The sequence below is a fragment of the Notothenia coriiceps genome, unplaced genomic scaffold (genome assembly GCF_000735185.1).
Source record: "Notothenia coriiceps isolate Sejong01 unplaced genomic scaffold, NC01 NC01_scaffold00018996, whole genome shotgun sequence".
Taxonomy (NCBI): Eukaryota; Metazoa; Chordata; class Actinopteri; order Perciformes; family Nototheniidae; genus Notothenia; species Notothenia coriiceps.
This window is the reverse complement of record NW_011351697.1, coordinates 577020-600446: the sequence shown is the minus strand read 5'-3', so window position 1 is coordinate 600446 and position 23427 is coordinate 577020. Positions and strand designations below refer to the sequence as shown.

Here is a 23427-nt window from a genome sequence, read left to right as displayed (position 1 = left end):
TTAATTAAATATGGAGGAAACTTCCGGAGCAACAGCAGAATGCGTAGGCTGGACCTTTTGACAACGGTTAGAATAAACAATGTCACAATGGCACGTGGTCCAGAGAATAAGTCTTAAGAAAGTGGTCAGAGACTCAATAGTAAACCAAATTACAAAACACACACTGAAATAAAAAGACTACCAACTGCTACTATTTACGGCAATGACAACGTAAATTGAGATAAACTAAGACAACCAAGACAGTCTCACATTATGCTGGGTGACGATACTTACGTGTGAGAGATTGATAAGTAAACTTGAGTCAAAGATTGCTGCAACTCCACCTCCTCGGCCCATGCCTCGGGCAATATGAGTATTGATATGGCTGGGTGGAGTGGCCTCATTTATGCTGACATATTCTTCATGTCTCAACCAAGTTTCAGTGAGACAACATATATCAATATTATAATCTGATATTAAATCATTTACCAGTATTGCTTTAGATGCTAGAGATCTTATGTTTAAGAGTCCACATTTAATCTTCCTGTTTTGTTGCACTGTAGGTTGTTACATTTACTTTTATTAGGTTATTATGTATGACACCTCTATTAGGTTTTACCTTAAATTGTCCTTGGGCAGACACACACACCGTTAAAATTGGGTATTTTATTGGGTTCGGGATTCCTATGGATGACTGCCTGGGAGAGAGCGCAGAGAAGCGTGTAAGACTGCGACTCTGCCTCCTGGTCTCAACTCCAGTTTGTCATGGATTAAGTCCACAAAGCCCTGAAATGTTTGCCGAAATGAGATTTGCACCTTCCAAAGTAGGATGAATGCCGTCTTTCTTAATCAGACCAGGTTTTCCCCAGAAGGCTGTCCAATTATTTACGAAGCCCACATTGTTTGCTGGGCACCACCAAGACAACCAGCGCTGAAATAATGACATGCGGCTATACATGTCATCATTGATCAGATTGGGGAGGGGACCAGAGAAGATTACGGTGTCCGACATTGTTTTAGCATAACTACACACCGACGCCACATTAAGTTTGGTGTATTCTGATTGGCGTAAACGAACATCATTACCACCGACGTGAATAACAATCCTACTGTATTTACGTTTATTTTTAGCCAGCAGTTTAAGATGCGCCTCAACGTCGCCCGCTCTGGCTCCCGGAATGCATGTGACTGTGGAGGCTTCGGTCTCTAAATTCACGTGTCTCATAGAGCTACCAATAACCAGAGTTGGCTTCTCAGCGGGTGTCTCGCTGAGTGGGGAATATCTGTTAGATACGTGAACGGGTTGGTGGGGACCTGCGGGTTTCAAGTTATGCCCCTTCTGAACAGTCACCCAATCTCCCTGATGCTCGGGAGTTGCCGGGGGACGGCTAAGAGGAGCTACCTTTTGCTGGTCCGCACCGGCTAACATGGGCTTTACTGTAGCTGAGTTACTTTCTAAGATGCGGAGCCGGGCTTCTATGGCTATGATTCCCGCCTCCAACCTAACAACTATACTACATTTAACACATGTATCGGTACCAGTAAAGGAGGTAGGGAAGTAACCAAACATGAGACAGTTAGAGCAGGAAATAGGGTGGGGAAAGAGCCATGGCTAGCTATCAAGCTAAAGTAGCTACCGTTAGCAAACCCGAAAAGAGTGTAGGCAACTGTGGAGTTACAATCGCTAAGAGAAGAGTTGTGAGTGCTTAAGCTGTAGTAACGTGTGATTACAACGTCAGGCAGTTGCCGTGATCAAGAGTTTTAAAATGATCGATTAAGTTTAATAAGCTATCAGCGGCAGAACAGGCACACGGGATACTCGGAGATGACAACAACAACAACCGGAAGTTACAACATGCTTACCGCAATAGTGGTCCGTGTAGAAACACCGTTGGTAAAACACAGTTTTAGAGTTCAAGGTTCAAGGCTGATGCTCCCGTTGATTGCGAACGCTCCGGAGGGTCGTATATTCACAAATAACCCACTCCGGAAAATCCTAAATTGTAGAATAGTTTGGCCATTAAAATGCTTTTTGATTAGATTTCTAGCGAGAAGTGTATATAGTACTTTTAGAATCCAGCTCCAGTATTTCCGGTCACGAAGTTTTCATAATAAAACCGGAAGTATTCCCCTCACTGTCAAATTATTTTACAGTGACATCTGCCATACTCATACACTAAAAAAAAAAAGTTTATCCTTGTTAATTACACAACATTGATTGGTTTAAATGGTGTACAACGCTTTGGTGTTTTCCCCCTTCGATTCGGAGAAACAAATAGTTTTTTCGGAGTTTAGGACGGCCGAAGACACTACCCATAATCCTCAGCTATCGTTTGGGACTACAACATCCGCTTTGCTTGACAAACCCTGTGATTAGACCTCAAGCTCTGTGATTTGGATGTTGGAGTGGCAGTGCGCCAAGGTTATGCCGAGCGTCAAACAGCTCTTTGAAATGGAATGAAACCACGGCAGACTATCCAAAACTGGACTCGAACGGGTCCAGCCCAACCCCCCAGAACTACACATGCTGGCTAATTGTGTTTCGCAACATGTTCTATGGCATGTCTCTACTGGGAATTGTAGTATTAAAAGACGTTTTTTCATATTTCCCATAATTAGAAGTTGCCAGTATTAAACTGTCTACATCCCTAGAGGTTTAGGGGATACGAAACACATTGGTTGTCATGATGCGTGGAAAAGGTAGGACCCAAATGCAGAATTTAACAAAAAGCGAGCTTTATTAAATCATAAAAGCTGTGGCAAAAAGGCAGTATCCAAAAACAAACGAGCAGCACAAGGAACACAGACCGGGGAAACAATGAACCGACATGGAACACAGGGGAAGACTAGACTAAATACACAGAAGGGTAATCACAGTACAAGACACAGCTGGGCAGGGGAGGGAGAAACACAAGGGCAACAGGTTAACACAATGAGACAATNAAAATAAGACTAAAAATTCTCAGAATTTTAGTCGACTAAAATCTTGACTACAATAGTTCCTGTTTTCTTTGACTAAAATATGACTACAATGCTCAGACTTTTAGTCGACTAAAACTTGACTAAATAAAAACAGGATGAAGGTGACTAAATTATCTTAAGATGGTCGATGGCTGTTGCCATATTTGCAAAATGTGCCTCTGAACCTTGACAAGTACATGTTTGAGGCTTATCAATTAACAACAGGAGGGATCACATACATAAGACCGGCTATTAAATAAAGCTATTATGACCTTAGCTGTCATGTGGGTGTACTGTATATTAATGCTTCCCATTATGGACTATGGACACAAGCAATTTTCACCCATTTATTAATGATATGTTTTAAATTTGATAACACCAATGTCACACTCCTAGGTTTATGTCACGGTTTTAGTGTTGTCTGTCTGATTATGGGTTTTGTACGTCTGTTCATTCGGTGTTTTGTCTTCCTCCTTGTGTTTTGTCTGATCCTCCTCCCTGTTGTTAGTTTCCCTGGTATGTCTGATTGTCTCATTGTGTNGAAATGTTCTATATAATCTGATGACTAAAAAAGACTCAACAGTTTTTATTGACAAAAAGTAGACTAAAATAATCAGAATTTTAGTCGACTAAATCTTGAGTCAAGATTTAGTCGACTAAAATTCTGATTATTTTAGTCTACTTTTTGTCAATAAAAACTGTTGAGTCTTTTTTAGTCATCAGATTATATAGAACATTTCAGTCAAACTAGTCCAGCCAAAACCAATAATTTGTCATTTTAGTCAAATTTATTTCACAATAGGATTATATCTTGTCCTTATTTGATGAAAAACACAGGTTGAATGATTAAGAATGCAGCTTTGCAGAGAGTACCTGGTCAGGTTTGTGGTGTTTTTACCAGAACTGTGTTATGGCCACATTGTTTTTTTTCTCCGCCTCATTGTAGCGAACATGGGCCCAAATATCACCTCGTTTCTTGCTCCCAAGCAGTGGTGGTGTTAGACTTTTTCGTTGTCAGCCATTTTGACGGACAGGATCGTAAAATCTCCGTCATAATCCATTATTACCCGTCGAGTCTGTACACAACTCGTCACTCGGTCGGTTAACGCGACCACTGCTCCCAAGCCCTGTTGTTGCCATTTTATTTTCTCTTAAATAAGGTTAGACCATGAGTTAGACCCGACTCTTCCTGACAGTTCATACTGTGCTGCTGCCCGGTGTAATTCAAATGCACCGCCGCACGCAGCACAGACACACAGCTGCTGCCCTGCCCGGGCAGCACCGGAAATGGAACTGCTGAGAGAAAAACTTACAATCAGAGATGTAACGTTATCTTTGATAATATTTCGTCTCCTAATTTTTCGTCAACTAAAGTAAAGAGAGATTTTGGCATAGTTTTTATTTAGTAAACTACATTTTCGTCTCGTCACTTCTCGTCAACGATATTGCATGTTGATTTTGTTACAGTTCATGTTTAATGCCGTTGGTAGTGGAGCCTTGTCCATTTGCGATGTCTCGCTGTCTCGCAGATCCCACGCAGCAACCAGGAAATGAACCCAGCTCACACTGTCCGCTCCTCACAGCAGCGAGCCACGCAATGTCGGTCACACGGCACCCAGACCCCACGCAGCATTCTCATCTGTTTGTCATTACTGGTGTCATTTTCTAGTTGCTAACGCCATTNTATATCATATATATAATCTATATGTATATATGATCATATATGTAGTATGTATAGTCATATATATATATATATATCTATATTATATATATATATATATATGTATGTAATGGGATAATATATAATATATCTATATGTATATAATATATATATGTGTATATATATAATATGTATATATGATATATATAATGTGTGATATATATATATGTTAGTATATATATATATATATTATATATATATGTATATATATATATATATAGTATAATATAATATATATAGTTATAGTAATCATATATATATTGTCATATGATATATGTATATATATATGTATATTATCATATGTATATATATATATATATGTAATTTTTCGGAACGGTCCCCTTAAACTCCTATAGTCGTCTACTTAATCCTATTTGACAGACTTGTTTTACAATTACTTTCTGTCATTTATATCTGAACTCAGTATCCATGATGAAGGTCGATTACATTACAACGGTTCAATTAACATTAATCAAGTTTATATTTATTGGTAGACGATAGGACTACATGTATATAAAGGATATGACGTATGGCTAAGAACGAGGAAGAGCAATCGAGATCCCGAACTTTCTGACGCATAGTTTACACGAGATAAGATTGAATACTAGACTTTAGTAAATCTTATTTAATGTGTATATGTCATATACAGCCTCTTTTTGTAAAGTTATAAGATAAAAAACAAGTAGAGCAATTACAGTGATCATAACAATAGTAAGAGTGGAGTTGAAAGACTGTGAGGTGTGCAAAATCAAATGAAAGGTATTTTGGTAAGTATTGAACTTTAACAGATTATGTGTATATTAAATATATAAAATTATAAAAGATTAATATTGCTACGGTGTAAAGAAAGCACAGTATAATTATGCTTATATGTATGCACTAAATGGGCTGGCTCCGGCTTATATAGCAGAAGTCATCCATCGCTACACCCCAGCCAGAGCTTTAAGGTCGGCTGATTGGGCACTATCAGCTGCTGCTGGTAGTGCCCAAGACCAGGCTCAAAACCCGAGGTCATTGAGCCTTCGCAGCAGCTGGCCCTAGGCTCTGGAACACCCTGCCCCTCCATAGGTCGGCCCAGACCCTAGGGTTTTTTAAATCAACACTAAAGACTCACTTCTTCTCCCTGGCCTTCTAGTCAGAGCGGAGCACGACTCCTGACATTTCCCTGTGTGTGATCTTTATATTTGCTGTTGTACTTTATTGTCTTCTGTTTGCTATTGTAGTAATGTGTTTTTTATTTGCATGTACAGCACTTAGGCTCGACCAAAAATCGTTTTTATATTGTGCTATATAAATAAAACCTGATTTGATCCACAGAAATAGGTTTAGCTTATGGCTACCACAGTAAAGACGAAAGGTCAAAATCTTACCAAACATGATCAGAACTTGAAACGTATGTGCATATTAAAAACTCATTGTATCTGTTTTCCTCAGGTGCGTTTCATCACTAAGATCTGGCACCCTAACATCAGTTCTGTGACGGGAGCAATTTGTCTGGACATTTTAAAAGACCAGTGGTGAGTGAGATGTATCTGAGCCTCACCTTCTGCACATGGATTCAATTCCTGCGTGTCTCCTACATCTCAAACATCCTCATTCACCTGCTCCAACTTGACTTCTGTCCCCCCCAGGGCAGCAGCTATGACCCTGAGGACGGTGCTGTTGTCTCTACAGGCTCTCCTTGCTGCCGCAGAACCAGATGATCCCCAGGATGCAGTTGTAGCAAACCAGGTGAGAACGATTTTTGTACACACACGCCTGATTTCCATAAACATAGCTTTAGCAAATTGCATATAAAAAACAATTCTTATTGAGCTCTTTGTCTTTTATCCTCAGTACAAGCAGAATGCAGAAATGTATAAACAGACAGCGAGACAGTGGTCTCACGTCTTTGCAGGCGCGCCTGTCTCCACTCCAGACTACAACCGCAAAATAGATAAACTCTGTTCCATGGGCTTTGAAAAGGTCAGAACCACTTTCTGTTTTATTGTACACATTAAACAAATGTATAGAACAAAGTATGGTGTGGGCCAGGAAAGTTATGGGTTTTCCAAGTATCTCTTTAAGTGTAGGAATGTTAGTCGAAGGAAACAAGACATTTGAGTATATCGCTTTAGGCTCTGGGAAAACCTATGCTTGGTATTTTTATTTTACTGTATTCTGACATTTCACAGACTACATATATAAAAACTACACAGTATATTAATCACCATTTTATAAAAAAAAAAGAAATAGTTATTTGGCAGCAGAGCAAGCAAAGTAGTCTCACTGTAGAACATGTCAAAACATTTACTCTTAACAAGTCCCAATTTTATTAAAAGATAATTAATATAAAAGTAGCTCATTTGTTGTTTTCTAAAACATATAAAGCCGTTTTACGGGTTGACATTTCATGCTCATTAAAGCGTACTTTAAAATCAATATTTTTTGTACTTTTCTCTCTTGCAAACAGAATGCAGTAGTAGCAGCCTTGTCTTCAAAATCCTGGGATGTGGAAACGGCGACAGAGCTGCTCCTTAACAACTAAAACGTAGCCAGGTGTGAGGATCCCCAACTCCCATTGTCATAACATCAGCCCCCCCGCCCCAGCATCCATTCCACCATTGCCTTGTGTTACACATACAACCCCCCCACCCCATTCAGCACAGCAGTCTGAGCCTTCTTTATAACAAGTCGGTTTGCTACGAACTCAACACCACAATCACCTGTTCATTACCGTCTACTCTTCCCCTAACTCAACATGTTTACTTGTAATAGACCACCAAACACCTTCGATCATGCATCTTGTATTCCATGCCCATTATTTACATCGGATCTGAAACGTTCTTTCCCACATATCTTTGTACCTGAATATTGCAAACAATCAAATAACTGCCATTGCTGGAGGATTTTAAACAATGTCAAGGAAGTCCTGCATACTGCTCTCAGAGTACGTCACCTTTCGCTCTCCAGCAAATGGTTGGTCCTGGTCTTGCTTTATTAAATTGACTGGATAGTGTTCTGCAAAGAGCAATAGAATGGATTTTTCCTGAGCAGTTTCTCGGATGCTTTAATTACCTGCAGTTTTTTTTTTCCGATCTGTAGATGTAGGTAAGATCACACAAACATCTGCACAGAAGTTATCTGTAAATAGATGCGTGTACATTTGAAAATACAATGGGATATACTTTTTCTTTTCTTACATGGCATTGTAGAACAAATTATTTTAAATATAAACTATGCCTAGTTTACAACTATACGGAGATATCTTTATATGCTTTGTGATTTACGAGAAAGCTCTCTGAATGGCCCGTTTCTTTTTACTAAGATTGTTGTTTAGGGAAGACACAACATCCTGGTCCTAGTGGGACAGGAGCTGAGAGCCGGCCCCTGGAGGTCATGACAAGCCATCTTTTCTTGTCTTTGCATGCTCTCTGCTGCCTTTTATTTTATTTGGCCAAACGATGTGGTGATGGGGAGTGTCTGTTCATTTCAACATAACTTTGTAATCTGAAGAGAGACAGCTGGAAGCTCTCCCAGTGATATCCGTAGAGAACCAGTCTTTCTGTTGAGCGTTGGTGGAAAATCTTCTGAACAGATTCGCACGGCACCAGCGATTCTGAATTTCATCAATTGTTTTGAGTTTGCAATGCTGTGTTTTGTTAATTTCAGAGCAATCATTTTCAGCCACGTATCAAGGACCTGCTTACCCTCAGTCCTGCTGATGTAGAACATTTAGTGGGGGGGTTTATCGCTCGTCACTGATCCCATCCCGCAGGACTCGATCCAATCCTTTGGCCATATATAGGAGAAGCCACCAGACATGCTTTGCTACTCAGCTAAATACAATCTTCATGGAAGTTGTGTTATGAGTAATACAATAGGCTGGCACTCCTCTGAAGCACATGGCAGGCCTGCAGTGTTTTCAGACATTTCTATGAAGAAATGCTCAGCATAAAGAGGAATGGGGTGTCAATGAATCCTCACATGGCTTCTTTCAAATAGGAAATATCTTTTGCTCTACCAACGCAGTGGCATATTACAGTACTAAATGGAGTTGTCGTGCTCTATCTCCACAGTGAATTCCCCGCCAGAGCCAGAAGAAACACGGTTCAGAGGTAGAGGAGCGCACCATTTCTGTTCATTGTAAATAGCCCAGTGTCACGAGTGCACCATTGATGGCTGGATCTATATTTTGTAAGAAAAAAGGAAGGACAAAAAACAGGAATGAAGCCCCTTCCCTGGTTTTTCTCACTATGTACTATATTGCACGATGATGAAGCATTAGATAAGGGGCTGTTTGCATCTCAGTTTCTCCATTTGGATTGAGACTTATTTTCCTCGTGTCCTTGAAAGTGAGCATCAGCAGTATAAAAAGCATGGTTATTTATTGTGACAGTGTCATGTTTCTTTGATTAAAAAAAAGTGGAAAATCAATTATTTTGTCATCTTTTTGGAAAATGCACTCCATAAACACTGATCAAGACAAATGTACTGCATGGTAACATCTAAGAGCATTTATTTTTCTGGAAAAAAATTAAATATGATCATGAGAATAGGCATACTTTAACTACAGTCAAAATAATTCATCAAAGCATCCTGCAAGGTTTCAAATCACCCAGTTACTTAAAAGCAAGCTTTACCCAGCTGAACATCTGAAGTACAAAAAAAGATTTAATTGTAAAAGAATAAACCTGAACACATAGTATAGTAATATATCATTTATGCATTCAAAAGTGAAGTACTAAATCATACTTCAGCAGTACAAAACCAAACTGTAATTCATACCCAGCTCGATTTCAGAGGGGAGGAGGCGCCAAACTGAGCTTGAAGCAAAGTATCCAGAAATGTTTGACCGCTTAAATGTGTCGAACACTAGAAATAACCAAAAGGCTTTTAAAAGCATTACAGGTGGCGGTTAATAGGCCCAAGTTTCTCCTGGACTTCGAGGTGCTATGGTCAAGCTAAAGCACCTCAACATACTTGTTAGAAGTCTAAACATACTAAAGTTTATAAAATGTTGGTGTTGGGACAGCTGCTAAATGCACAAATCTTATGCTATGATGATCCCGGATTCCAGCCATAGTAACCGCTTTGGATATTCAAAAGGTTCAACTGCAAAGTTGAACATGGGTATTTACAAAATACAACTGCAAGTAACACTAGTGAGCTCAAAATAAACAACAAAAAACTATTGTGCAACAGACTCGAGGAGGAAGAGGTCAGGAGACATACACAGACATTAGGATTTTTTCCAGGGAATTTAATAAGCAACAATCAACCAGATTAAAACGTTTGTAAAATGTCCATCCTGTTTTTTTCTTTAAAACGGCTCCACAAAAGAAGCAAAGAGCAACAAACAGGGGGGAAAATAACATGTTTTTTGAGTAAGACCTACATACGATGAGCTTCATGACTATAAGGTATTTAAAACCGTCTAAGATGTCAGAGATTTGTGTCTGCGTGTGTACATGTGTGTGTTTAAGAAAGGTCCATAATGAGTCCAGGACAGCTTTAGAGTCAGAGGAGCGTACACGCAGCCGAGGAACGAGGCAGAGTCCGGCCTGTTCACTACAGTCTTGATTTCCCCTTCAGTGGTTTCCTCTTTACCTGAAACACAGCAAAAGGTTTCAGCACCGTAACATCGATGTATTCATCTGTGGCTGGTTGCTTCAAGAATACAACTTTTCCTCGACAGTAGCTCTTTAAACAAATAGATTAACATACAGAAACCATTTTTGCAAACGTCACTATTTATTTAAAATAGCCATGTTACCTGCTTGGTAGAAATACCTGAATATTTGGTGCCTTCAGACATTAACTGTGTTTATAAACCTCCTGAGCTAAACCAACTCACTGCCAGCCCACTTTTGGGCTCTCCCGGCCTGCCAGAAGGAACCCCCCTCCTTGAAGACTTGGTTTCTCCCTGGTTGTACAGGTCGGACCCATCTGCCTGGCTGTTCTGCTCTTTTGTGGGGGGGTGTCTTTCTCTCTCCTTCCTGATCTCTGGGCTGGACTCCATCTCTATCTCAGCGTCGCCCTCACTGCCCAGGAAGGGGGCGACTAACCCTACAGCTCTCCCTGTCTCCTCTCCTGACTCCCACTTTCTCACTTTTTCATTATCTCTGCTCACAAACAGCCACCTGAAGAGGAGAAAGTTGGCAACTGAAGGATGATCTGACTTCTGTTCAATCTTACGACAGGATAATAAGCCATCAGTGAAACAGGAATTCAAACTGAACAGCACCACTGTCAAGCCTTTTAACTTTGTCTCTTTCCTCCACTCTCACCTCTGCAAGTCGATCTGTCTCTTTGTCCCTTCTTCATTCTGCTGCTGCTGTTTTGACATCTTGATGTTGATGGAGTCTGCTGAGGGGTTGGATTTGGGGTCAGCTGCTCTCTTCCTGCCTCTGCCAGCTCCTCCTGTCGGTGTCACTGGAGCCTCTTTCTCAACAACCATCACCACCGCGGCGGCGGCAGCAGCAGCAGTTTTAGGAGGGCGGCCGCGTCGTTTGACGGTCGATGCTTCCGTCTCTGCGTCAGGAGTCGCATTCTGACTTGCCTCATTCTGAGAGATACAATGAGGATAGTAAAGTCAAGATAACCCTTTTTAAAAAGGGACAGTTACTCAAAAAAAAATGTTTCCGTCATACCTGTAGTGCTATATTTATCAATCGACATGTTTGTATTAGTTGCCGAGTGTTGGAGGAATCTGTAGAGATGCGTGCCTTGTCTCGACTATAATGGAATGAAATGGCACTCTGTTTCTGAACAGAAATCTGCACTAAAGATAATCCACAGACTGGCTGTGAGGAGTTAAGGTAGGAACCATTCTCTTTAACCAACCACACTCGTCAACCGTAACACAACAGCTCGCGTGCATTTTACCCAGTGAGCTAGCTCAAATACAGCTCAGCCGAGGAGGAAAGCATTATGTTTACATCTCACGCCACAAGCAGAGTATTTGAGCTTGTATTATAGATAAGGCAGGCATCTCGCCAACTCACACCAAAACTATCTTTCTGGATAAAAAGCCCTTAAGTTAAGAGGAAATATGTTTTTTTCAAGCTCACCTTCTTCCCCTCGCTGTTCTTGATGACTGGGTTCTCGTTGTTTTCCTGCGCTGGGCTCTCTGATGACTCGGTGGCAGCATTGTTGTTACTACAAGACATGTTTGAATATTGTTAAAGCCAACATTACTTTGAAATGGTGTGTGTGTGGCGTGCGTGTGTGCGTGCGTTTACCTGTTCTTGATGGTGGAGGCGTTCAGTGGGGAGGAGTTGGTGCTGGTGTTGCTGGCTGTGTCTAGGGCAGCTGCTGCTGCTGCTGCTGCTGCTGCTGCTGTTGCTGCGGCGGCAGCGGCGGCGGCGGTGGTGGTGGTGGTGGTGGTCTTGTTGAAGATCCTCCTCCCCGGTACCGTCAGAGGTTTGTTCGCAGCTCCCAACACTGGAGCTACTTTAGGCTGCGTGAAGAACGGAGGAGATTAAGGGTGCCGTTAGTATTATACTGATAAGCATTTGATTTTTTATCAAGGCCCTAAAGCTTTTAACTCATTCGATCAGGCATGATGACCAAAGAGTTATACTCATACTGATAATACTAATAATTATATATAGATGTCTCTAAACTAAAGCAAATATTTTTCTCTTACTCAACAATAAATTCAAAAGCAATGTTTAAATGTTTAAATGAAAGTATACACATAACAGAGATGTGGCTCAGTAAATAGGAATGTTCGTCGTTTACCTTTCCAGAGAGCAGCATTTGTCTCATCTCTGTCGACAAATACTCCATTTCATTTTTGAACTCCTGTTGAAAGAAATCACGGCAGAAAACTTTGATTAGCATAAACCGGTAAACCACAGAGGTCATGGGTGTGGCTTATATCTTGAAATGTGCCCATATCCATCCACCATGCAGTGGATGCAAGTCATTTTTAAGAAGACTTTGAAATGTTTCATCTTCAAGAGGAAAGAAAAAGGTTATGTATTACATGAATTCAATCCTAGAAGCATAAATCCAAATCTGTGTGTGTGTGTGTGTGTGTGTGTGTGTGTGTGTGTGTGTGTGTGTTTATTGCCTTGTCCTGCACGATGAAGAAGTTGGAGGGTAGGACGGGGTCTTTCGGAGAGTCCAGGTGACATGCAGTGCTCTTGTTGGCGATGACGAAGAGAGCGACGTCACAGACAATATACATCTTCTGTAACCAAGACATCATGAGACACACTGTTAGGATTGTAATTAGGTGACTTGCCCCAAAGAGTTCTTAGTTGGGATGAAAAGTAACAATTTTCAAATTAACCCATGGTGAAATGACCGTCTGTAAGAATTATCGTTTCAAATGTTAATCATCATTGGAACCATAACAGAGCTTTGAGAAACACACAGTAAACTCCGTCAAGCATCAACAAAAGTCAGGTTTGTTGTCCTTAAGCACGACACTTGGGTTTGTTTCAGGTCAATGAAAACATGGTGAACAGCACTCTGGAGAGATGTCAGCCTTCAGGACCCAGACTGAAGAGGGTTGCTCGTTTAAAAGTGCTGAAGGAACTTTAATCTAAGATGGGTCCCTGTCTCCAGAACACACAGTAAGAAAAGGTTGTTTGTACCTCATTGGCCTTTGCGTCTTCAGGACACTGTGCGTCCTTCGTCTGCTTGATGTTCTCTACCATCTTCCTTAGGAAAGCATGACTGTTGTTCTCATTCTTGGTCATCAGCACTTCCAGCATGAACCACAGGCACCTAGGCACATCAGCACAATGAACATCAATGGGCTCAGGTTCACTCCTCAAAACCTGGGTCTCTTGAGCGTTGTAAGTCAAGAGTATACACTTTTATATTATTTGTAAAATAAAGATTAAAAAAAATAAACATTCTCAGCTGTATGATCAGATTTAGTCAATAAAATCTAAAAGAAATGTGTCAACACTCACTCCTTGATATCTTTGAGCTGTTCATATTCCTGAGGTTTTGTGAAGTCTGGGTCGTGTGCCAGCAGGTGGATCATATAGGGGACGACAAACTCAGGAAGAAGGGAGGCAAGTTTTTCTGTGGAAGAGAGAATAACACATTCATTTATATTAAATTCGTTTTGGACTATTTTTTTTTTTTTTTCTTTAATTGCAACTTTTACAAAAAGTGCTTTGAGTGAAAAAAGACGAGAAGAAAATTGCTATAATGATGAAAGTCAATTTACACAATATTGGTAGTATCACCATCACTATTAATTGTATTTTAATCGCAATTACTATTTTGGCGTGCAACTATTATGAAAACATAATCGAAATAAAACGATTTTTTTTTTTAATTAGTTTTTCAGTTGAATTATACTTAAAGTTCAGGGTAATCAACATAACGTGTGTGTGTGTGTGTGTGTGTGTGTGTGTGTGTGTGTGTGTGTGTGTGTGTAAGTAAATGGATAATCGTTGATATCAATTATTGACCCAAATAATCGAGATTCTGATTTTTGCCATAATCGAGCAGCCCTACTACACAGTGAAGAAATGCATGACATGGAGAAGATGGTGTACCGACAAATGAAATACTTTTGCTCCAGGAAAAGCAGCAGACGACAGAAATCCAACATATGTGCAGCCATGAGAAGGCAGTAATTCTTCTCATAAATGCATGCAGTTCACTTTGTTTTGTAAAACATCCTTAGGTGGAACAACTGACCCTGAGCGAGTGGGTTTTGTTTCATATACTCTCGGCGGACGGAGATGTTTTTGAGGAGGCACTGTCGGGCGTGGGCGCGGCGCTCCTTCACCGGGTCCTTGGCACACAGGGCGAACACTGCCAGGTACTCCAGAGGCAGAGTCAGTTTGACCAGAGACAGGTGCAACTTCTGGGCGAAGATCTGACGCACCTGGTAGCACTCGTCCTGTACGTGAGAGAGAATAGACTTAAAATAAACAACTCAATCACATTAAAGGAGATTATCACTACTGGTAAATAGGGATCCAAAAAACATCATTTTCAATCTTCATTAATCCTACAATCTTTCAGTTGGTGATACATATTGTAAATCTAAAGATAATTGGTTAATAAACAACAGAGAAAGGAGAACCCCCATAAGGAAGATGCTAAAATTCCTTCATGAAAAATCATTTTAAGGTTTAATTGGTTATCAAAATATTTGCACACACATTTCGTTAAGTTGCAGCTCTAAATACGTTCTACTTTCATTCATATAGTTCATTGTGACCTATTCTACTTATATGAAAGTAGTTTATTGTGTTCACATACGGTACATTGTGAAAAGGCATATTGCAATATACACAGACACTTTGACTAGTTATCTACTACTTTATAATCATAGCTAGGGTTGCAAAATTCCGGGAAACTGATGGAAAGAAAGATGAAAACTTCCCACGGGAATTTATGGGAATAAACTGGGAATTTTCTAAATTGAAGGTTGGCTCTTCATAGGGAACTTAAATATAGTTGGGGAAAGTATATTTTAGCATAATCTTGACTAAAACAAACAGATACCGGAAATAAATTACCGGAAACTTTCCGCCCCTTTGCAACCCTAATCATAGCTGCTTCTGACAGTGAGACATTGAACACATTAGTCTTCAACTTGATCATTTACACCTCCCCTCCTACTGTCACATGTTCAAATCTGTTCTGTTATGGAAAGTAATGTTGGGACTGACGTTGATAACGAGGCCGCAGAGCTGGAACTGTTCAGGTGTGATGATGTCATGGTAACAGGGCTCCTGGGCCAACTTCATGATGGCTCCACCGGCGGACAGCCTCAGACGAGACATGTCTGACTTACTGTGAGGAGAAAGAATTAATAGGCAATATGAAATAAAAGACCTGCGCAGTACAACCTGACGCTACTTCAGCTCTTATGTGACTGAAGCTCCGAGTTACCTGATCTTCTTCTGCTCCGTGAGGTCTCCCTCGCTGACCAGCATGGCTGACAGCAGGCGCAGGGTGGAGTTCGCCGACTTGGATTGGTTGTTTTTCATCCCTAGTAACCAACGCACTAGCAGCTTGATGGCCTGGACCTGGGGAAACAGGAACAGTGTGAATCCTTTGCAAAGTGAGGTTACTGAATCTAAACTAAATCTTAAAACGTACATGTTTCGACAACAAAACATTTGAATACAATCTGAATAAACACTGATCTTAATTATTGGTTGTTAGCTAATTGGCCGTGACCAGTGACATGATGAATTTTCTTAAGTTTGCACTTTTTAAAAACAAAAAACATGTTTTATACTGTCAACATTCAATTGTTCATGAAAGAAAAGTTTCCAAAAATGTTGGTAAATGCTGTCAATTGTATTTCATAGAAAGGAAACTGTGAAACATCTGAAAAAGCAGGCTGCAATTGGTGCATCTCTAGAACACAATCTATGTTATATCTATGCATTGAGTGAAAATCCAAAATCTAAATTTGACTGGTAGTGAAATGGATGCCACCGATGTCTTACCTTAGCTAGGACTTCAGGTGAAACTTCCTCGTCAGTCGTCCACAGCTTCCCATTCTTGTTTCCCACCGACTGGAGACATAAAGGACACATCACATTAGGACTCTTTTCTTAACTGGGTTCATTTTCATTTAAGTTGTCATTTATTAATCATGTTTCCAAAAATATATAAAAAGATCGCGCACCCTGTCATTCATGAGCAAATCCTTGACAATGAAATTAGCCACGATTGACTTCATCGGTGATGCAAACTGATCTGGGGCCAGCATGGAGATGTGGCCCAGAGACACGAGGGGCGTGATGAGCTGCTCTGGGACGTCTGCGTTCAGACTGCGTGACAGAGGCTGGGGGGAAGTAACAGTGCAAGTGACAAGAAAAGATGAGTCACAGCGTGAAAAAAAGGACATGAAAATTGTGAACAATGCCAGTTAAAAAAAAAAAAAAGAGATTGTTGTTATTTCTGATACTACGCAAATCCGGGTAATACGTAAGTTGTAAGTTACCTACCTCAAAAATCTGTGCCAGCTGCACTTCCTTGTTGTTAAAGATGGCGTGAATACAGTGCACGGCCTGCTTGGCCTGATGAGGCGTTCCCCGCTTAGCTTTCTGATGCAGGACAGGGATCAGAGTCCTGACGGACACATAACAATAAGCATTAGGAAAACTCACCACGCACGGATTATTCCTCTCAAAAAGTTTCGACCAATGGCCTGGAGATTTAAAAAGCAACAGTATACACATCAATGTCTTGTAATTTACTCTTCAGAGTTGGTTCTTACGATCTTATCTGTTGTAGCTCTGTCTCGATCTTCTGCCCTGTGTTCCTGAATATCTGAATGGCTGCCTCTGCCACTTTTTCATCCTCCATCTTCAAACACTGCAGCAGAGACTCGTAGGTTTCTGCAGAGTGGAACGCTGTGGGGTGGGTGAACGACAGCACCTTGAAGAAGTGAAACAAAGCAACAATCATTGATGTGTTGCACAATTCATCTTTAAAACACTTTAGCTGTAATCTGCATGTTCAACAACCTTTTTACTAGAAATGACATCATTTATCTCTGTATGCTTGGTCCATGCTGTTTACCTTAAGGAGCTCCAGGCCAGAGCGGATAGCTGTATCCGGGGTAACGCCCTCCTCATCGTCATCAGCCGTACCCTCAATGGACTTGTTCAGCAGCTTCACCAGAGCACTAAAGTAAAACAGATTATAACTTATTACAATACATTTTTCCTAAAAACATCCAAATGCGTTCCAGGTGAAAAACTGAAGTACTTCAGTGTCTTATAAAGACATGAAAGCAAATATTTAACATGGGAGAAATAGTTGCACTGCCTAACTTAAGCACATAAAGATATTCAGTATGAGTGTTTCCTCTCTGTGTTTTTCCATAAAGCAGAAAGGGTTAAACATGTTCACTGGCTAAGGCGTGCAGGTACACCTCACCACCACTAGGTGTCTCAGTGAATGAGAAAGACTGTAGATGGCATTACACAATGACAGGGAGAACATGTAACTCACTATCTCTGAGATAAGAACTGCTGCTCTGTTGTAAGAGTGCCCCTTTTTGTGTGTACTCAAAAAGAAAGCTGAATCTTTCAAAACTGGATTTAAAAAGGTTTCATCTTTTTCTACTTTTACATTACATTTCACTTGTTAGACGCTTTTATCCAAAGCGACTAACATACAGGAGCAATTTGGGGTGAAGTGTCTTGCCCAGGGACACAACGACAAGCTGACTGCAGTGGGGTTTGAACCTGTGACCCCCTGATTCGAAGTCCAGCACACTAACCACTGAGCCACAGCCTCTCCAGCCTTCTACTTAAATCAGAATGTACTTTTATTGATTGTATTGGTAATATAATGAACATTTGAACATGTTGTAATAGTTTTGGTCTTTGTGAAACTTGGAGAATAAAACCCCGCTCTTGGTGCTTTGAGGAGTTTGTCTGACCTGATGGCCTCAGAGTCGATGTGGACAGGGGCGATGCGCTCCAGCAGGAACTTCACCATCTCCAGGAAGGGGTTGGTGGGCTGTTTGGGGAACGTCAATTTCCGAGTTATCTCCCTCTGCACAAAGAACAAACACCATTAACAACAACATTCATGGATTTGTGATGATATATCATGGACATTTTACACCAGGGCTAATATTAATAAATGCAGGCAAACCTTGATATATAGTGTCTTTATTTCTAACCCTGGATGTACGCTAAGATTAGTTTAATATTTCATTAATCAAAACAGCAGTGTGGGACATTTCCCAATTCCACAGTATGAAGATATGACTGCTTCTAGTTTTAAATAGAGATGAAATGATCCCTTCTCAGTAACTAACACAATGAAACAATGCCACAAATGAATTGTAAGACCCTTGAAATACCTCAGAAAATAACAATTATTATAACATTACTGTTGTGTTATAATATACCAATTATGGTTATCTCATTCTCTGTTTGTGAGCTTTATTACACGATGAGTGTATGATTGTTCCTCTCACCACACAGATCTCGGCCTGTTTGCAGGAGCAGGTGGGGCTGATGAGCATGTCCAGCTGCACTCTGAGCTTCTCGTCCTCTCCCAGAACCTGGTTGAACTTCTTCATGAAGTCCTGGGCCTTTCCAGCGTCTGGCAGATTCTCTGTGAACAGAAAGAGAAGAAAATGTTTTTCCTGTTAAGTGCAACCATTTTGAAAATCTGAGCGTGTGGACTGAAAGTGTCCTCTATATGTTTGTGCGTACTGGAAATATTCATCAGCTTCCCCATCTGGGCTGAGTTATTGGCCTCCGTCTACCGGGGGAAAGAGAGGGACAAATGTCATGGATCTGCTTTTCATCAAAAGATATGAAGATGTTTTGAGGGTAAAAGTATGTCAACACACCGCTGGCAGCTTGTGGAGGTCAAGCAGCTCTTTGACGAGGCTTCTCAGCATGTTTTGACACTTCCACATCTCATTCAGGGCCCTGAGAGCAAAGGAAACATCCAGAGGTGTGAGAAACAAGAGGGAGGTGTCAAAAGAACACGACTATAAATAAACTGCCTTTGTGATATGCACATGTTGAACTATTTCTGTTGTTTAAGATACAGGTTTACTAGCAGTTTAGATGTTTTGTGTCAATAGGGCATCTTAACCATCTTGATTATGTTTTAAATGTTTAGTGTGGTCCATAAATTATCAGAAAATACTAAAAAATGTCCATCCAAGTAGAAGATGTCTTTACATGCATAGTTTTGTAAGTACAGAACACAGATATTATCAAATGTAAATTAAATAGAGAAGTAGGTCACTGCCATAAAACAGTATCTTCTGCTATAATAAGTTAACAATTATTTGATTAACAAAACAGTTTCTGGTTATATATTTGAACGGTTGCAATCACTGCAGCCCTAATAGCCAAGATACAATAAAAAGATGCAGGTTAGTCTCATCTGTACAATCTAAACGTGTGTTTTTGTTGAAGATTGTAAATGTTGGAGGTGTACTGACTTGACAGCGTTCGTGTCCAGGCAGGCATACAGGTAGTAAAGACACTTCATCTTCTCCTCTGTGTCAAGACTGTGAGGAACCATGTACTGAGCGAAGATCTTCTCTACTAATAACCTGCAGGAAGGAGGAGAGCTTCGGTGAGTTGTGTGAAATCAGAGAAAATGCCAACCGGAATACATTTGACATACTTATAAACTTGAACGCAGTAATCTCAAAGATCTGTAGTAATATCACTAGTTTTAACCAGTCCATTCGTCCTATTTATTATTGTCTGTTCATACAAGTCTCACAAGGTTTCAAATAAATGTATTATTCTACAAACACAAGATGTATCAAGGGCTTATTTTGGTCATGGCAACCCCCACTTAAGTAATGTTGCCATGGCTGTAAAATGTCCAAAACAGCTGTGTTGTCCTTCTCCACATGAAACCATCCGTGTATAAACTCACTTGTCATCAATGCTGTTCTGATAGTAGATGTGCAGCAGTTTGTCTTTGATCCAGCTGATCTTCTGGGCACACTCTTTCCCGGCCTCATGGTGCAGACAGTATTTCTTATAAAGCTGAGCAAGGCCCATCATGCCCTCTTTACGCACACGCCACTATAGTGGGAGGGAGAGGAGGGAGGAAACACAGGGCAGGGAGGACAGAATAAGATGAAGGTGAGGAAATTCAATCAATGAAAAAGCAGCCCAGAGTAAAGGAGACCCTGATCTGTGGTTTACTCTTAGTCATGAGCAAATTCAAACTTGATGATGCCTCCAAGGCGCTCAACCAATGAATAACAGAGCAAATCACCATACTACTATAGATGCTATAACAATATGTACATGTCATTATAAAGACATTTCCATACATCAGAGCGATTCCTTTCCTACATGCCAACAATAAAGAAATCTTTACTCGTGCACCATGTTTGTTCATATTTGTCTCACCCTCTTGTCTAATGTCCTCTCTCGTACGAAGCCCAGCAGCTGGTCATTGATTAAGTTGAGGTCTTTCTTTCCAGCGTTGATGATGGTGACAATGACATCATGACGGATGGCCTCCTCCGGGTCATGGGAACGCACCTTCAAATACTCTGATTGGATAATAAGGAGAGGGATATGGAACCACATTTTCATTCGTAGCATGATGTGAAAGAAAGAGCAGAAGTAGAGGAGAGAGGAAAAGTGAAGAAGACTCCGTGAGACAGAAAACACTAACCCACCTGTCAAGTCTTTGGCCAGATCCGGGTGGTTCATCAGGCAGTGGCTGGCAAACTTTACACACTCTAGCCTGACTGGAACGTGGATGTCATTAAACCTGGAGAGAAACATCAGTCACACATAGTGAGATCAACTGAACCATGCTCTATCATATTATAAAAGGCCAGTGACGGACTGAGGAAATACAAATCTAATGTCACCAGGTAGACTGCTACAGGTCATTTTAAACGCTTTTTCAATATGTGCTGTCAGTTCAGTTATAATGGATGTCTTAACTTTCTCATTTCAGTGCTGTACAGACGTGCCCCACATCAACTGCATGATAATAGTTTAGATTAGATCAAAATCAGAAACCGGTGTATTGCAAAGTAGGTTAACACATACGAGGAATGTGTGTCTGTGTTTTTGGTGCATACATGTCTGTGTACTAGTGTGTGTGTGTGTGTGTGTGTGTGTGTGTGTGTGTGTGTGTGTGTGTGTACGTGTGTACACGTGTGTACGTGTGTACGTGTTAACCTTAAGTTTGAATTCCAGCTGTGGCATGACAGAGGTAAGCAGCATCGGGTCGATGGCAAAAAGTTCCTGGATGAGGTCAAAGACGTGCTCCGACAGGTCGCTGACTGATGACTTGCCCATCACTAAAACCTGATTGAAGAACTGAGAAAGGAAAAAGTACTGTGAGATAAACACCTTAAAACAATATCAGCTGTAGAAACAGACAACATTTTAAGTACAAATTGTCTGAGGACGTAAGCATAAAAACAAAAACACAGTTTCACTAACAGAAAACAAATAAGGCTCCTCCTCACGTTTGCGATGCATGTCTCGATGGTCTGAACTGTCCTCTTCAGCAGAGTCTTAGCAAGGTCGTACGCTTGTTTGTTCAGATTCTGTTTGAAGGAAAGTTAAACATGGATTAGTATATTAAATTGTCGTAGAACATCTTACCCAAACATTCACTGATACACAGACCACCAGCTTGAGCAATATAATTTAAGCAGACAGCAACGGATTATAAAAGGCTAAAAAAACCTTCATGCTCCAAAAAGACACCACTTATGTCTTTGTGAATAAGTCTGCAACTAACAATCGTTTCATCGTTGATCGACCAATGGTTTATTCCACTAATCATTGCAGCTCCATTTCTAACTGCATAATACAAAATGATGTGTTGGTCCCACCTTGTGAGCAGGAATGAGGTTAATGAGCATGGTGTCCAGCAGCTCCTGTGTGACTCCGTCGCCCTCCATGATGATGGAGCTCATCAGGTCTATCATGTGCATCTGCACCTTCTGGTTATGGCTGTTACTGTGGAGGAAGAGTTGAAAATGTAAGAAAACTGAAACAATATTTAATCAAAAACAAAGAGCGATTACTCATTTGAACCCCCTCTACACCTAGGGTTATAATGGGTTGTCATGGTAACTAGGTGTATACCTTTCAGCATGCGTTCTCTAGGTAATCAAAACATGTTAAAAGGAAAATAAAAATGGAGCTTAGGTGACAGACTTAAGGGCTACTAGCTGGACTGTGCCGGAATTAAAGAAGGGTCTCATGAAAAGTGATTGTAAAGAATGCAGTTTAAACATTGTAAATGTATAAGATGGAGAGATTGTAAACAGTAGGACACAGCAACAGATAACAAGGGCCTTACTTGATGACAGAGAAGAGTGATTTGAAAAGCTGGATGAAGATCTCGTTGCAGTCCTCCAGTTCGAAACATATGTTGTACGACTTCACCCACGCCAGGTTCTAGAGAAAAGCATAACAGACATTTGTTATTCCAGCCCCTGAACCAAAATGAACAAAATAAAAGTGAAGCTCCTTGTTGTTTCTACCACTTAAGTTCCTTACCTCCAGCAGGTAGAAGTATCTGTTGAACTGAGGGCTCTTAGTGTCCTCCAGGCCCTTTAGCTGTCTGGTGATGAACAGGAAAATGTCCTGGAGACAAGACAGGACAACATATAAATATATATGTTAAATATACGACAGTAGCAGCGGCATACCATCTTAGCACCAGAGAAGCTAGGAGGGAACTTGAGGTGCGTGTCAACAATAAACGTCTGGAGGTCCAGCAAGCCCCGAAGTACCTCGGTGTGCGTCTGGATCGGACACTGTCATTCAAACAACACCTTGAAGAAGTCAAGGCCAAGGTAACATCAAGGGTCGCGCTGATCCGCCGCCTCGCTGGAACAACCTGGAGAGCCTGCGCTAAGACGCTGTGAATATCGACCCAAGCCCTGGTCTTCTCTGCAGCGGAATACTGCGCCCCAGCCTGGAGCAGAAGCCTTCACGTAAGTAAGGTTGACGTGGTCATCAACAACGCCCTCAGGATTATAACTGGATGCTTGAAGCCTACCCCTGTGTCCCTCTTGCCAGTCCTCGCGGGAATAGCTCCAGCCGGTTGTTGACTGAATCTGTGCAGAGGTTGTCACCTACATTAGGTTAGTTGGAAGCAACTATATTAAGTTGAACCTAATATTTTTCCTTTAAACTTAAAGTGGACCTATCATGTTATATTCGAATAATATAGTGTAGGAACATACCTATATAAGTCATATTTATACTTTTCAAAATACCAAACAGATCATGCATTTTAGCCATTCCTCATTTCGCTCAATTTAACACTGTCTTTGCATGGGCTGATTCTGT

The 23427-nt window shown here is 40.8% G+C and overlaps 3 protein-coding genes across 4 annotated transcripts in view; 2 read left to right on the top strand and 1 right to left on the bottom strand.

Moving 5' to 3' along the window:
• ube2kb (ubiquitin-conjugating enzyme E2Kb (UBC1 homolog, yeast)) overlaps positions 1-9076 on the top strand; it is a 46133-nt gene extending 37057 nt beyond the window's left edge. Inside the window, exons 4-8 of one of the 2 annotated variants that reach the window (XM_010778020.1) lie at positions 6095-6177; positions 6292-6391; positions 6497-6625; positions 7113-7198; positions 8719-9076. In XM_010778020.1, the coding sequence (XP_010776322.1) occupies positions 6095-6177; positions 6292-6391; positions 6497-6625; positions 7113-7187 (387 nt within the window). In that variant the 3' untranslated portion in view covers positions 7188-7198; positions 8719-9076. Of the gene's footprint in view, positions 1-6094; positions 6178-6291; positions 6392-6496; positions 6626-7112 lie in introns of both variants that reach the window. The other variant, XM_010778019.1, reaches the window with a different exon arrangement.
• cp (ceruloplasmin) overlaps positions 1-23427 on the top strand; it is a 737508-nt gene that overhangs the window by 260997 nt on the left and 453084 nt on the right. The gene's annotated exons all lie outside the window — the stretch shown is intronic.
• Positions 9296-23427, bottom strand: part of pds5a (PDS5 cohesin associated factor A) — a 57240-nt gene continuing 43108 nt past the window's right edge. Inside the window, 30 exon segments of the mRNA XM_010778021.1 lie at positions 9296-10249; positions 10497-10782; positions 10930-11207; positions 11713-11800; positions 11884-12101; positions 12386-12448; positions 12720-12839; positions 13249-13381; positions 13573-13687; positions 14315-14519; positions 15298-15421; positions 15521-15657; positions 16087-16155; positions 16269-16427; positions 16591-16714; positions 16863-17023; positions 17168-17273; positions 18036-18151; positions 18582-18721; positions 18823-18871; positions 18963-19044; positions 19569-19682; positions 20018-20169; positions 20503-20648; positions 20778-20949; positions 21268-21432; positions 21585-21665; positions 21957-22083; positions 22430-22527; positions 22630-22716. Coding sequence (XP_010776323.1) covers positions 10211-10249; positions 10497-10782; positions 10930-11207; positions 11713-11800; positions 11884-12101; positions 12386-12448; positions 12720-12839; positions 13249-13381; positions 13573-13687; positions 14315-14519; positions 15298-15421; positions 15521-15657; positions 16087-16155; positions 16269-16427; positions 16591-16714; positions 16863-17023; positions 17168-17273; positions 18036-18151; positions 18582-18721; positions 18823-18871; positions 18963-19044; positions 19569-19682; positions 20018-20169; positions 20503-20648; positions 20778-20949; positions 21268-21432; positions 21585-21665; positions 21957-22083; positions 22430-22527; positions 22630-22716 — 3954 coding nt within the window. The 3' untranslated portion in view covers positions 9296-10210.